This window comes from Scomber japonicus, chromosome 22 (genome assembly GCF_027409825.1).
Source record: "Scomber japonicus isolate fScoJap1 chromosome 22, fScoJap1.pri, whole genome shotgun sequence".
In the NCBI taxonomy this organism is placed as follows: Eukaryota; Metazoa; Chordata; class Actinopteri; order Scombriformes; family Scombridae; genus Scomber; species Scomber japonicus.
In genome coordinates, this window is record NC_070599.1 from 4958959 (window position 1) to 4975655 (window position 16697).

General features: G+C 39.1%; 1 protein-coding gene across 1 annotated transcript in view; it reads left to right on the forward strand.

Annotated features, from left to right (window-relative positions):
• The first annotated feature begins 10351 nt into the window (after window positions 1–10351).
• Window positions 10352–16697, forward strand: part of ank2b (ankyrin 2b, neuronal) — a 189409-nt gene continuing 183063 nt past the window's right edge. Inside the window, exon 1 of the mRNA XM_053343933.1 lies at window positions 10352–10643. Within this exon, the coding sequence (XP_053199908.1) occupies window positions 10557–10643 (87 nt within the window). The 5' untranslated portion in view covers window positions 10352–10556. The remainder of the gene's footprint in view (window positions 10644–16697) is intronic.

Here is a 16697-nt window from a genome sequence, read left to right on the forward strand (position 1 = left end):
TTCATTGATTTTAATGACAAAAAATATATTTATTGCTTTCACATCCATATTGCTCCGTAATGCGCAAATCTTTACATCGAAATAAATTGGTAATAATAATTTTTATAATAATTTATTTCAGACAAAAAAGTAGAAACATTGCAAAAAGTAGAAACATGATACATTAAAATTAATATTAATATATATTAGAAAAAAAAGTATATTTATATATAATGTGACGGCACATCATATATATACATAGTACACACTAAATGTTACGTTGTTTTGACCAATTGCTTCAGCAAAGCATCTCCCCCCGCACCTCAGCTGCTAAGGAGGAGGACCTTAAAGTCAGTGTAAAGTAAGAATAAATATGTGTTCTGAGTTTGACATACCACAGAAAAGTGTGTTGTTAACCACCCTGCCAAATATATGAAATTAGGCTTCAAAGTTGTGTAAAATTCAGCCTCTTTCTCTGCTCCCAAACGCTGTGGGAGTGCCCGCTGAGATTACTGAAACCCCGCCCCCTACCAAGTGTCACCTGTCAATCAAAGTCACCACCTCTACCAGAAACATGGACGCTACGTCTGAGAGCTTTCTGCCGCTAGCTCAGCTGCTCCAGCCGCTAATTCGGTGGCTAGCTCGGTTGAGTTGAAGCCTCTCAGTGGTTTTCTTCTTTTTTTTCGAGAGGCCAGTAAAAAGTGTACAGTAATCGAGTTGGATTGACATACGGGCATGAATCGGTCACACAAGGAATCTAAGATAACAAGAGATAAAGAGTAATAAAATATAGATAATTTTACATAATATATAAATAAATACAAAAGCAGCTGATTAGACCTATAAAACATGGATGTCATTGAAGACCTTTAAAAAAGAGTACATGAATCATCACAGATTTTCTTTCAAAAGCTGCTGCATCAAACCTGCTGATGAGAGTGGTGAGTCTGATCCAGAGGTGAGAAATCATACTGTGGGAGCTCTCATGATTATCAGGGGGCCACAGATAATCTGACACTATTCTTTTCTTAAACACATCCCCCCGCCACACACACACACACACACACACACACACACACACACACACACACACACACACACACACACACACACACACAGGTAGCAGACAAATCTGGCAGAAGCGCCAACATTTCCTACAAATTACGGTCATAACTAGCTTTAAACCTGTATTTTAAGGCCTGTGATTGGCTGGGCCTGAGCTCCAAGTGACCATACCCTAATATCTGGTTAAGAATGAATAGTATTTTTGTAGTACTGACATGAACAATGCAATATATCAACTTTGGTTATATCAACTGTGAAAGTGTTACACTGACAGCTATGAAAAACGTTTAAAGCTGCAAATAACTAACTTGAATTTTGTGTTATTGAATGTTTCTACTTTTTGTATTTATTTATATATTTTTAAAATAAATTAACTTTATTAATTAACTTGCTGTCACTGGTCATTTTAAATTGATTTATAGAGAATTTATTTATATACATACACACACACATATATACATACATTTTAGTTGTTCTCATTAATCCTCTTAATTTTCTCCTGGTTTAAATACTGTACATTAAAAAAACAAAACTGTTTTCTCAGTTTTTGTTCTTCAACATAAACCTGCTGATGTAGTGAAATACATAAAAGAATTTTCCTCAATGCCATGTCTTAATGCTGTATAGCATTTTATACCAAATACCCCAATATGTATCCTGACATGTTTGGTGTTTTTAGAAACTCAGGCATCTCCTCCAGAATTTACAGTTAAGTTTGTTGTTCTGGAATTTATATTGAAGTGTTTATTTCACTTCAAGTACAAATTCTACCGGACAGCAGACAGTATTTGAAAGATAATGTTTGTGTAGCAAGACATAATGCATGTCAAACACTGATCAGAACCAGGCTTCTTCATAAATCTTCCTACAGACCCAAAAGATGTGGTTTTCATGATCCTGAACCAAGATTGGTGATGAGTGTTTGCAGTATAGGTAAGTCACCAGATACAGTGATTCACATCTTGATTTAACAATACATTTATGTGGTGGCCTGTATAAATCACCCAAAATCTGTTTACTTCACAAAAGCAAGAAAGATATGGTTTGCTTGTGTAGCACCTTTTAAAATGAAAGGGCTGTTCAGGAAGTAGAAACAAAAGAAAAAGGGCTTGATGAAGTGTACTATGCCAAGAAGGATATAAACAGAAAAGAAGAAGAATTTGATTTATTTCTCTTGCAGCATTTTTTTTAAAGATGAAAACTCATGACATTTAACCATTTATACACAGAGACATTACCTGACAAAATTACAATTCAAAATGTGATGAGTATTTCCACTATATTATAAAGAGGCTTCTGTGATTTAGGGTAATGGTTCTCAAAGTTGGGTCTGGAGAGCCTCAGGGTAAAAAATGACCTCATCAGACTGTTCAGAGCAGCAACATGCAGGACAGCAGCTCTTCGGGAGCAGAGTTAGAAACCACAGATGTAGATTATACATAGACCAGGTCTCAATCTACATAGACCAGGCATGTCCAAACTATTCCATAAAGGTCCGTGTGCCTGCAGGTTTTTTGTTCCAACCAATCAAGAGCACCAATCAGCTGTCTGAAGACTGAGATTATTGGTTTAAATGAGTCACGCCTGGTGTGTTCCTGCTTGGTTATAATGAAAACCTGCAGCCACATGAACCTTTATGGAATAGTTTGGACACCTCTGGCATAGACCAAACATTCCCTCCTTTTTAATTTTAGTTCAAGGAAGCATTGACTCTTTAAGCCTCTGAGTGAGTTTCACTTTATAAATCATCTGGTGTTAACTTGTAATATGCTCATAGAAAAGAATACACATACTGTAGACTGGATACTGAAAACAACTGTTCACTAAAAGGTCCAGTAGGTGGTGCTGCTGTAGCAGTTATTGCAGCTACCCTGACCAGACAATGCTGAGAATATCATGAGGAGGTACACATGTAATGCATGCTCTCTATTCAAATCCTGTCAGTTTAAGTCCAGCAGTAACAAGCTGTTTTGCCATCCTCATCTTCATTAAACATTCCTCTCACTGACCAGCCACAATATAAACATATACATATCTGACTATGTTCCAAAATACATGATTGGTTGACTTGATTTGTGTTTAATGTTGGTTTTCCAAGTGCAGTGTGATAGTAAAAGATTTTAAAAAAACACAAGTCAATTTTATGCAGCTGTGTGTGTGTGTGTGTGTGTGTGTGTGTGTGTGTGTGTGTGTGTGTGTGTGAGAGAGAGAGAGAGAGAGAAAGAGAGAGAGAGAGAGAGAGAGAGAGAGAGAGAGAGAGTGTTGGAGCAGTGTGTGTGTGTGTGTGTGTGTGTGTGTGTGTGTGTGTGTGTTGGAGCAGTGTGTGTGTGTCTTCAGCTGAACCAGGTGTCCTTTGTCAATGTCAGAGCCACACCAGACAGGAAGGTGACAGGGTGATTGACAGCTCAGTCTGTTCCTGTGACACAGAAACATTTTTCCATTCAGCCTAGCAGCCTCACACTATACACACAAACCTCTCATAGTGATTACGGCTAAAATTGGATGTGAAGGCTAACACTCTAAATGATTTCTCTGTCTGCTGTCTTTGATTTTGATGTCAATGTATCTATGTATGATATAGTCTTTTTCTGGGTTTGATGCACTAAAACCTCAGATTCTGAATATTCTGTCTGACTCAAACAAAAATCAGCCTCCAGTTCATCAGACACTGACTCAGATAGAGCATGACGTCACACCAGCGCTGCAATCATCCCATTTCCCTCCAGACTTGCACAGCAGATCCATGTGAAGCATGATGATTCCCCAGCAAAATCCTACTAATTATCTTTTTTTTCTTCTTACTTTGCTGTGAGAAACCCGATTTAGACTCCATGAAATTAGCTTGATCATGGTTTAATTCATTTGCATTAGACGTGTCCTGACATTCTCAGAGGTTACAGGTGAATATTGAGCAGCAGGGAACATCATGTTTGATCATGTGGAGATAAACGTGTCACTGATTCATGTTTGATCCACCGCAGGCACTGCTGTAGTCTCCAAACACTTCTGACCTCATTATCTGCATCTGGACACGTGTACATGTTTAATTTTAGCTACGTTCACATACATTTGTTTTTAGTGCCTGTGTTATTAATCTTCATTCATTTTGATCAATTTCATCATGACTTCAGATTCCAGTGCTGTGGTGGGATTCTGCTCACATTTGGGTTATAAATTGTGTCTTCATGGGTGCATAAACCTGTTTGGAGGCCCGGGGCAAAATTGAACTGCCGGTCCCCCAATAACCCCCCGTTCTTCCCACTCCCTGTGTAATGTCTACAGCTCCTTCATTCCTAGATAACTACCCTGTCCCAGATTTTCAGTTTGGTCCTGTGAAATAACCAATAGTGGGTGACATATCTGTGCCAGCAACGACATTCTCAATAAAAACGTAAGCTGTTGATGAACTGCTGCGACAACTCAATGTTTGCATTTGTGAAAAACTTAATAGAGGCAGCAGTTTGATTTATAAGCTTTGTCACATTTTTGCCATTAGCATCTTAATACTTTTCTTATGTACAGTTGTATTATGGGCTTCTATGCTGGTTAACTACTTAAAAAAGCTAGTAAGCAAGGCTATGCAAAACAAGCCTTGTGACACCTTTGGTCTTCAAGATTCTCCCAGCTGTAGCAGTAGGTAACATTTTCCATAACTATCACAGAAATATGTTGACTTAAGAGTTGATATTTCTGTATGTTGTCTTCTAACTCCTATTACAGTCCTGTGCAGTTATGGTGATCTCCGCTGCACTTGTGGCCTTTTTTGTGGCTTTTTCTAACACTGTTTTGTCATGAATGTAAGATAGGTAGTTAGCTATATAGGAAGTAGACATCCTTATTCTTAATCCTGCCTACAAAGGTCTGATTGGTACTCTCCATGGATGTACTGTACTGTAAAAGTAAAAAAAAGCATTTTCCCCATAGACCACCATTGTAAAAGAGTCTGTAAAACTGTTGACAGGACACCTTCAACAGCAGACAAGCCAGACTTTCTATTATGAATTTTTTAACCATGGAGGTTTTATATTTGTAAAACTTTCCTCGAGTTGAGAAAAGTATTTTGAAAATCTGTGATGTCATCACAATGTAAAGTCTTTGGGCCAAGCTGGAACTCCTGGACAGGGCCAGGAGGGGAAACACTGCTGCACATATTCGGTGGGTCACATAATGTAGAAGCAAGCTAGAAAGTAATTCCCGTAATTTTTATAGGATTGAATGGGCGCCTTTTTTTGGTCTGGTATACAACTCTTATAATACATCCATGCTCAACATTACGGCTGCACTGACTTTCAGTTTTATCTTCAAACAAAGTAGCTTTCTAAATTCATGGAACTGCTGGCTTATATCCAACGTGTTTCATTGTCTGACTAATTGTTTTTCTTGCTCCATCAATCTTACTTTTAGCACATTCTGAGATCTCTGCACTTACTTTGGTGAGTACAGTGTTATCATAGCCAATACAACCAATGGTCTGAGCTATGAAAAACCCAAGTTTTAATAAACCGCAGTATTCCTTTAAGTTATTAAACACAATGCAACAATGCAAGAACATGAAAATGCATCACTTGTAGCCTTACAAGCCAGAAAAGTCTTACTGTTGATCATAGACGTGGTCAGTATATATAGTATATCACATACTGTGCCATTATCAACCCAAACCAATAAGTCAGTCTACTCATAAAACACTAATACACATAACCACAGACTGAAACTCTTGTTTCTCCCTTGAGGCCACTGCAGTCCTTGTTCATAGAGTGTTTTCACCCACTTGTGATATTCTTTGACAGGTGAACTGAGTCATTTCAGCACAATGCTAAAATAACCTCTCTGCCTGCTCTCAAACTCCCTGGTGCATATAAAACCCCTGCACACAGCTCAGAGACATAGAAATCCTGAGAGGAACTTACCCTATGATCTCTGATCTGTCCAGCACAAGTCTCCATCTCATCTGTCTTTTTCTGGTTAACAAGGTTTGCAACCTTCTGCTCCCAGTTCTTCCTCCACTAAGAAATATTACATCATCCATCTTTCTTCCAGCTACCACTGGCAGCTCTCTTCTGTCTGCTGTAGTCCAACCAGGTCACTAATTGAATCAGAAACCCCACCCACCACCCATGGGTGTGAGTGCAGGAGCAAAAGGTGCTGTAACCTACTAGGAGGATAGATGTGTTTCTGAGCTCTGGTCCCCATCTCAGTTAAAGTCATCCTGTCTTTAAAGGGTTAAAGGGTGAATGTGATTTTATATAGATTTTAACAATTACAACACAGGTATTGATCAGCTTTAGCTTAACCTTCTTCCGTCTTCCTGCCAACTGTGCAACTTTTGTCCTGTTCAAAATTAACCTGGTCTGGTTTGACTGTTTATAAAGCATAAGGTATAAATCATCACCCATTCTCATTCTGTGTTAAACCCAGACTTTTTATTAAGAAGCATTTACAGTTTGTTGGTATACTTAGGCTATAATTAAAATGACATGTTCACTGTAAATATCGCATTGCACCCTAAGCAAAAAAGTTAGGATGATTTTATTGGCCTGTGACTAACAGGGGCCCAAAATAATATTATAATTATATAATAATATTAGTTATTTTTTAAATTAACTTAATCAATAGAATATATTATTACTTATTAATATAATATTTTATTTACAATGTACTCATAAAACTAACGCTTTATTTTTCTTTGCGGTAAAAATGAACCCTCCAAAGCTTCTGTGTTGTCCAAACACCCCCCTCTGTATACATGAAATGGTTCAGTCCTGCGTCCAAACCAGGTGAGACACTTACTGGCGGTAAATTAAGAGTGAGGAGAAGCTTTGTGAGTCTCAACTGCTTCATAAAATACAATAGGCGTCCAAAAACGAAAACAAAGAAAAAAACGACGAGAGAGAACTGAGAGGGAGACATTATGTCACCCAGTTTATCATACTCAGGTGGGTCTAGTCCATGAGTGGAGGAAGTTAACCTAGTCCAGAGTGAAACAGGTTCACTTTTGCTCCCCTAACATTAGTTACTGTTAATATCTGTAAAGTGAATTCAGCCATTGTCTTCTAAATACATTAGCATAAACACATTAGCATAAACCTGCCCCTGCTTCTGTAGCAGTATAAATACATTCAGCTCACACTACTACTACTATGTCTACTACAGTTAGCTGAGTTAGCCGCCGAGCTAGCGGCAGAAAGCTCTCAGACGTAGCATCCATGTTTCTGGTAGAGGTGGTCATAGACATAATAAAGAGATTTTTTATTATGTCTATGGAGGTGGTGACTTTGATTGACAGGTGACACTTGGTAGGGGGCGGATTTGGCAGGGTGGATAACAACACACTTTTCTGTGGTATGTCAAACTCAGAACATATTTATTCTTACTTACGCTGACTTGAACAGAAAGTTCAGAGTGTTTGCATTTTACTCCTGTTTTATCTGACATTTAATCAATGCAGGTAAACGTTTAACAAGCTAATCCATACTAACTCAGTTGTCTCTGCTTCTGGTGCCAGGACCAATAGATGGATCTTCAGACTCAGCAGTCCCCCCCTCTCCATCATCATCATAATGAAGCAGCCCTATTGCAAACTGAAGAAGGAGGTGAGCAACTTTGTGTTGAATGACATGACACATAATATTACTGAAGGAAGTCTGTGTGAATTTCTTTTTAAAGGATTAAATTATTTTCAATGAAAAGAATTCATATACTTAGTTCTACTACTGATTTATTCATTATTTTATTTCAGATAAAAATTTCCATTTAAGAATTTTAACATTAAGATTACATTTAGACTGTAACAGCTGGCCTTCAGCACATCACTTATAGAGGGTGTCAGCCTTTCATCATTTAGTCAATTCCACTGTATGCAGAACATTGTTTACACAGTATGATATTATCACAGCTCATTGTTGGTAAATATTGTACAGTTAGTATTGGACTACAATAGAGTTGCAGGCCTGCAGAGGTTGAGTTGTGGTTAGAGCAATTGCGCATGTTTGACATGATCTATGTGTGTAGTGGTGGAGCCCAATGTGATGTCCTTTCATGGGGCTCAAAATCCCTGGCGGCGCCCCTGACACTGTGGCTCATATTATGGGACAGTGGTAAATGCTAAAACTGTCAGTTATACCGTACAACAGTTTTATGATTAACATGATCGAACGTTAGCCATCATAAGCTTCTGCATCAGACTAAATAAAGTTGTAGCAGCACAACTACTGAATAGGGAAAGCTATGTTTTATTGCTTTGATCTGAACTTTTTTATTTCTAATAGGAATATTGCGTTGCTTCCTCTTTCAAAGGTTACACAAGATAGTCTTGCTTTAAGGTTGTAAACTAGAAGAAGAGAAGAATTGGTTAGTGTTGTTGGAAAGTGTTAAACACTGAGGGACTGGGTAGCAGACGGTCCATTTCATATTATGAAAGTCAAAGCCAAACTATATTTCAAATAACAAAAACAAAACAATGAAGCAACACACTGGAGTTTTTGTCTGTAATAAAGCACAATGCTCCAAACAGTTCCATGCAGCAGCTGTGTGGGGAACATTAAATTGGTAAAAAACAACATCATCACCAGAACAAAACTGCTCACAGAATCTAGTAGGAAGGGGTCAAAGTGGTCAACCAGGAGTCAGTGGACGACCGGAGAAAGATTAGATGAAGACTGAAACCAGCTGTGAAATAAAATCTGAGGACTCATGTTTCTGTACCAGTGAGTACAGGTATTGAACCTCAGTACTTTTTAGGTAATGAGCTAAATGTGTGTGTGGTACCAGATGTGAATGTCTGATTCTTAGTATTGTTGACTTATTAGTTAATCAGTTAGCTCCTGATTCAATCTAAATTTGACCAAATTTTAATTCTAATTCCAGTACAACTGCTTGAAGAGAAGTAATAAAGAGACGTGTACATTTTCTATTATTAATGGTACCAACACCCTCATATTAAACTGTCAATAGTGTCAAACATGTCCAGCACCAGCCCTACCATTCAGTGACATGGTAGCCAAAAATCAATGTGTTGCCTCTTGTTTATGTGCTTTATTGGCATCACAGATCAGAAATCTTTATTGCCAAAGCAGTACAGAAGATTACTGACATTGACACATGATTACAAATAAATATACAATGTGCGAATATGTTTTCAATCTATCTACTTTATTTTCCCCCCATATTGTAATTGTTTTGGTCTTTCATACATCTATTGCATATCTCTTCATCCTGGAAGATTTGATTTTGGTGAGGAGGCCCCTCTCCCATTCTGCCTCTTTTATATGGGGTCATTCAGAGGGGCAGTCACCGCCCTTAACCACTTTAACCAATAAGCTAGAACCACCCCCTCCCCAACTCTCCTCCTCATCCCCATCTCAGAACCACACCCCTCCCAAGGATCCCCTGTGACCGCTCGGACGACTGAGGGGTCCCTCTTGATACCCCAACCCCCCATTACAGAGACCAGCACCATCCCCCACAGCCTGCTGCAGGGTGAGGGGCAGGTGTATGTCATATGATGAGGAGCACCTTGCTTTTTTGTTGTTGCACTTGTCTCCTTTTAAAAGAGTGCTGAGAACCAGCCTTTCAAGTACATTTCCTTTACAAGGTTTGTCATTTGTTAGCTCCATTTTCAGATTCCCTGTAGCCTTCTAATCAAAAAAGTCACAACCTAACATGCATCAGTGTGCAGGCCGAGTGTAGAAGATCATGTCGTAATATGACAAGTGGACTTACAACTGCTGGGATGAATTTCAAAGCAGGCGTGCAATGTCAAGACCAGAAAAGTATGAGATGTGACACTGTGAGTACACAAAGTGTGTGTGTGGGTGGCAGGAATCTGACACAGTGTACAAATGTATTTACCCCCTGTGTTCATCCTACAAGCACAGAATTATCTACATTCTGCCTCCAGAAATGAAATTGTTGAACCTGTTTTATTGTATTATACACATGTCATAACATGGGATTCAGTCCTGTCATGCCCACGAATTGTTGCAGGAGCTCAAATAAAAGGGACTTGCCAGTCAGTGCTGGAGGAAGTGCAGCAACCCAGATTCATAAACACACACATGCACGCACGCACACACGCACGAACGCAGAGACACACTGATGTGTCACAGTACAAGAATAAAAATATAAAATAAAAATGATCTTGCTACTTTGAAAATGTTGGAAAGCACAGTGAAATGAGATAAAGTCAAAGACAGAAAGTGTGACAGAGGGGTGTGTGCGTGCGTGTGTGTGTGTGTGTGAGAGAGAGAGAGACAGAGTGAGTGAGTGAGTGAGAGACCCGAGTAGACCGTCATCCCACTAGACTGGACTACCGGATTACAAGCATACGAGCACCGGCCGGAGAAGGGACAGTGGCTCCACTGTGCAGCCGGACAGAGAGTCACTGTGCAGGGATAGGAAACCATTACCGTCACCGGTCCTCTCTCAGCAGGAGCGGGCAGCGGGGCTGAATGCTGGAGGACACCGCGGAAAGTGTCACCAGGAGCAGCTGTTAGTGAGTGACTGACCGGGGGAACATGGCTACTTCTCCGGTCACCCCAGCATCGCTGGAAGGAGGGACGCCTTCACCCACCGAGAATGAGCAGTCTGCGAACACCCGACAGGTAAGCGCCTGAGCCCTAACCCGTGTCCGGTAACGCTCCTTCCACGCTGATGTGGAGAAATCAACACACCAAACTCTTTATAAAAAAACATCACTTTTAGACTTACTAAGGCATCTGCAAAGACTAAACCGTGCATGAGCGCGATTTTATATGATCTGACTCATCAGAAACTACTCTTTTATTCGGCGTGTATTCAATATTTAATCATGCTTAATTTGAGATGATATCCAAATATAATATTATTTTTTAAAAGTAACCATGTCCACAAAACAAACCATGATGAGTTATAGTGAAGCTGCATGATCTCTTGTAAAAGTTCAGATTTTATTGAAATAAGTGTCATTTGTTGAGTCAAGTACACGCCGAATTTGACAAGACGCTATCAGAATTTTGCAAACGCCTGAGTCATCCTCGGTCACGGACGCAGATTTGCTGACGCCCAAGGAAAACGTTAATTTGAGGGATTTTTAATGGAGTTTGGTGGGGCGTGTCGTCGCTGCTGACACGCTATATGCACGTCGCTGATTTTGTTACTGGAGTGGTGGAGGATAGTTTGTCCCGTAAAGAGACAGCAGGCGTCTCCCTGAATGTGACACTCGCATTTCTGTCCAAATCATTGCTGGAAAGTCATGAAGTTCTCTGGACTGCTAATCCTATTACTGCTGTTTATCCAGAGCCACTAATGATTGTGGTGTTTGCTTGAGATGTTGGGAATACATTTTCACCCCATGCACTGTCAGCACCCACTTAATAGCTTATTTAGGTACCGAATGGGGCCCACTTAGTGCTGCACTTTTTGGTTTATTTTTGCATTAAAAATCATAGTCCTGAGTGTTTTGAATTATGAATGAATTTCTTTTCTTTTCTCTAACCCACCAAACTGCAGTTCATGGTGGTGTGCTTGTGAATAAGAGAGCCAACATGTGTTTCTGTCAGATAGGGATAAACACAGATGGACATGTGCCGTTATACAACATGTTGTCTTTGAAGAGGTGAATTTGTTTGCGGCCTACTCCAAACTGATGCCTTCACAACAGGTGTATGGTGGTATCAGTATCTGGTGGCTCTGATGTCCTAATGTGTTCACATGACTGGTGGCAGGAATGCAAAGTGAATGTCAAATGTACAGCTCAGGCAGCTTGTTCTTCAACCTGAGTACAGGGGGCACATAGGGTCTGTGAGAAATGACCTAAAGGTGCAGTTTAGGTTATTAGGATTTCTGTACCCCAAAAAACCTGCACAGTAATGCCAGTGAAGTGCAAACAGTGTGTAAGCATGTAAATCATGCGAATGCTGGGTGTGTGTTTTGAAAATATGGAATTAGGGCTGGTCATGTTTAAGGAGAGTGTCTGGTGAAGGTTATCGGTTCAGGCAATAACTTATATACAGGTCACATGCTTATTTATAGTAGTGATCCATCAGGTTACTGTGGATCCATTACACTGTAGGCCTATACCTACTTTTGGTCATTTGGTTAGTGTCTTATCAAATTACGATCATACCGGTAAATAAATGGCAAACATTTGGACTAAAATCAATTTATTTCAATGGAATTGCCAAGTTCAATGCTGGTCAACTTTGATATAGGAATTTGAGCTGACCTTTGACCAATAGTGAGCTATCATGATGGTGCCGACCTTTTGAAGAACGGAGAGCCAGACAGTCCAAAACAGATTTATCATAGCTGTGGCATCCACTTTTATATAACCCTGTTTGATTGAGGTAAATGGCTTCAGAAAAATGGGATGTTTCCAGTCAGTTGTTATACAGTAGTGTAAAATATATATATTTATGGGCTGGTTAGTGACCACTTGTTACCTGGCAGTCAACAAGACAGATAGCATGAGAGCTATGTGGCTTAGAAGCAGTAGCATATCACGCTATAGTGCGTTACAGTGCTGTAGTTTGACCATTATATATTGAATTTGTTTGTGGGTTTAACCCTTTGCGTGATGTGTGATCAAGAATCTATGCTGATTGTAACCCAACCTGAATATTCATCATGTTAACTGCTCTGACAGTCATGTCTTACATAACAAGTCCTCCAAATTCTAATGTTTTTATGATCTTAGACCACTATGGTTAAGATTTGATTAGGTAAATTAGATGAAATTGGGGAAACATTGTCTTTTGGGTTGAAATAACTTATTTGTCATGAGAGGACCTTTGTCACCATGGTCACAATTATTATTACTGGTTAAGGTACAGGATTTGCCACATTCATGGGTTAAAAGAAACTGACTGCGGTTTCTGGTTTTCCCATATTTTCAAGGAGTAAATATGACAATGATAACAGACATAATTAGTATGGACACTAGAGGACTTTATCTCTTACATACTGTATGTTGCTTTTGGGCATTGCTGAAATGACTGGTGCTCTAATTTTTCTTGAGAGGACAGTATTCCAGAAAGTTGACCCAATATCTGAGACATCCACTATCACCACTTACAACCTTTCATAAAGTCTTCTGTGACTTCACAATTTTTCTTCATTCTAAGTGTTAAATAGTTTCATTTGGTTTGCTTATTCTCATTGTTTGGCTTATAGTTAAAAATGCTAAACTTGTAACCTTATACACTATCCATTAGCCACTGGCTTGTCAGTAGGGACCATTCAAGTCAACTTGATGAGCTCATTGATCTTGTGAATGAATGATTGATCTTGTGAAACTGTGGCACAGATTCATGTGTAGCAGACTCAGTTGTCGGTGCTCATGACCAGCCCTGTGTGTAGTGGTTTCTTCAGAAAGCTTCCAGCATCACATATTTTGTGAGGTCGCATGGATAAACTGTGCTGTGCTACCCTCTGATGTAACCAGGCCTCTGTGAATAAAAAAAAAACAAAAAACTGTGTGACCTTGCTGTGCACAAGCTGTATACTCCCTCACATCATCACGTATTTGATTTGATATTTTAAGAGTGCACATACATTTTTTTTAAGTATTTCTTATTAAGTATTACTAGAACAGAAGTTTCTTGCAGGGATTTGAAGTTGTCTGTCATTGAAAAACATTAGGTAGTTAAGTCTAAGAGGCATAGCTGAGGACTGTCAAACTCCACAGCTACAACAGTCAGTCATGTTGTGTCTGTTGTCTATTAGCCAGTGTTTTCCATCCAACCACAGTTGCAGTATTTCCTGTAAGCACTCCAAATTACCACTGCAAAGAATTTCACTGTAATCTTGTGAGTATGGATGTTTCAACCTTTTAACTTTCAGGAAGACTTTATTCACTGTTTTGGATGCTTGAGAAGTTAGAGTCCATCTCATCAGAAAATGCAATATCAACGTTATTGCTTTCCCTAAAAATGTGCTATTTTTTGCACTTGAAAGACATTTTATGTATCAGTTCATAAAGGAGGTTGTTAAATATTTTACAGCAAGTCCAAGTAAAGTCTTAGGTCCTTGAGAGTCTGTGAATGTGACCCATCAAAATGACACAGCATTTTCATTTCTATCTTTTTAAGTGTACAAAACTCCTCAAGCCAGGCCGCCTACAGGGTCTGACTGGACCCCTCGATGGGCCTAAGCATCTTTGTTATACAAGTACCGTAGCTCCTCATTTTACTGACATCTGTGGAGTTTTTGACCACTAGTGGTGCAATGGAGCAATCTTTAGATGTGCTGGCCAATTCATGCAGTTCCACTTTTAGACAGTTAGTGGCAGTAATGTGTCAAAAAGCTAGCAATGTGCCCTCAAGAGGCAAGGAAGAAGATAACTTAGCTAGCAAACATGGATGTAAACAAACACAGACTTTATTCTATTCAAAGACAGATTTGCAAATGTTTTGAGGAAGGAAATGCATTCAACACCCTTTTTAGGCATCCAGGATACAAGCAATGTATTTTAGTGAGAACTGTTCAACACGGTATCTTAAAATAACACAAATCTGAATCTGAAAGTCCACATTTTACAGCTCATGGATTTAGTTTTATTGTTTTTGTTTGTTTTTGTTCACAACTTGTAAATGTGTAATCATCATAAATACTTATATATTCATAGATTCAATTAGACTCACTTTCTTTGAGGGAGTAATGATGTTTGTGACATGAGTGGAGGTTTCACTGGTCAGCTAAGTAGGTTGTTTTGTTCCTCTTTTTCTTATATTCAATACAATTATATAATCATTATGGGCTTCAGTGGACAATTCTAATTTTGTATTATGGACCTAAGTTTGTATTAGCATTAAAGAATTTTCAACTTTGGTGCCTTCTTGTGGTAGGTCAAAGACACAGATCAGTCCAGATTCTGAGAGGAATGTGCTAGAGCCTGCAATATTTTCTCTGGCACGGTCTCACTTTTGTACGAACACAGAATAATTTGAGACATGCTGTAATCAGATGAAATTCTATGCATCAGGGAGCATGAACTGAGTCACTCATTCACAGCCACTGAGGAAGCCTATGACTTCCTCCAGGCTACACCGCCACGAAGAACAAATGAGCTTCTTCCTTTCATTTCACCTCAGTAGCTCCGTCCTCAAACAAAAGAAAGTTCCTGTTTTTAGCCGTCGAAGCCTTAAGGACATTCATCTCCGGGTGTGTAAAATGGAGTGATTAACCTTGCAAACAGGATTGCGTGGCCAGTGATGACGGAGAGAGGAGTTGGAGGGGGGTGACTGTGTAGTTTGCCACCAGGTCTGCCCCTGTAGAGGAGGACATCTGTTACTCTTTTTTTCCCCCGTCTCAAGCAAGGTCAGATTTTGACAGACAAAATCAGACAGTGACCATGTAGATGGATGAAAACAGAAAGAGAGACAGAAGGGAAAAGAGCGATGTAATGGTTTGGTACTAGTGACTCATTAAAGGATCTTAATATGATAGTCACCAAGGTAACACATTAGGCTTCGGTTCAGTCTTTGTAGCTCAGTCAGAGATGTGGACTGATGAGAAGGGAGACTGAGTTAAGGTTTGAATTTTAAACGGGGATTTGAATCTGAAGGGGAATGTATTGCCTGAATCCTTTCTTTTGTAGTTTTGGCCATTATGTGTTGTCAGTAATAAAATTGTTCTCACCAAGTTAATTGCTACGATCTGGGAACACAGAAATCAATAAAAGGAAATCAGACGGTGCAAGAAAAACGAGCAGTCAGACAGGTTGTGAATAAAACCTTTCAGGTAAACCAGATATATGTGGAGAAGAGAAAGAAGGTGACCAGTAAAATAGTTTCCTTAACATCCTTCACAGTTACAAATGGACTCCAGTTCAGTTTTGACCTACTGCATCTGTCTTTTTTGTTTTTTTAACCGATGTATGGGTGCCCAAATGTCATGTGTGTCTTTTAACCCAGAGTATGATCTTTTTTTTTTTTTTAAAGCTTAAAATTGAAATGAATTAAACTTTCTGCATAAGGTGATACAAACTGTACTAGGGATACACCGATCTATTGCCCAAATGTTAGTATTGGCAGATATTCCCCTTGTTAACATCAGCCTATCAGTAAATAACGTACAATTTGCAAGTGTCAGATGCCGATGTTCTGGTTGTTTGTGGTCTGGCAAGAACAGAAAAAAATGAAGCTAAAGGGCTAAAGGGATTTTGAAGCTCTTGTTTTTCAAAAAGGAAAAAATAATTTCTTGTGAAAGTTATGAAAGATCGTTTCATGAATTTGTGCTCATTTAAAGATAGTGTGAAACAAAAATTGGTTATAAAAACCAGAATTTCACTTTCTGTGTAAGGTTATATAAACTATATCTATGCTGTTATGATACTATAATGATGGCATTATTAGCAGATGGTGTTGTCACTCTGTGATGTGCTGGATATATTTGGCGCTTTGCTGCCAGTTGGTCTCAGTGGCCAACAGCGGCACTGCAACTGAAAAATTCCATTCATGTCGAGGAGTATTTTTTCCATTGGCCGCCATTGTAAAAGAGACATCTCAAGCTGCAAATAAGTTCAATTATTAATCATTTTTCCATATCGAATGGTTGAGTCAACCATTTATGATTTTGAGTCTGTCCCTTTATAACATTCGTACTGCTCTGAGAGTAGAAGCTAGTTAGCCTATCTTGTTAGCTCCAGGACTAATTTCCATTAACATTACTTTCATGGT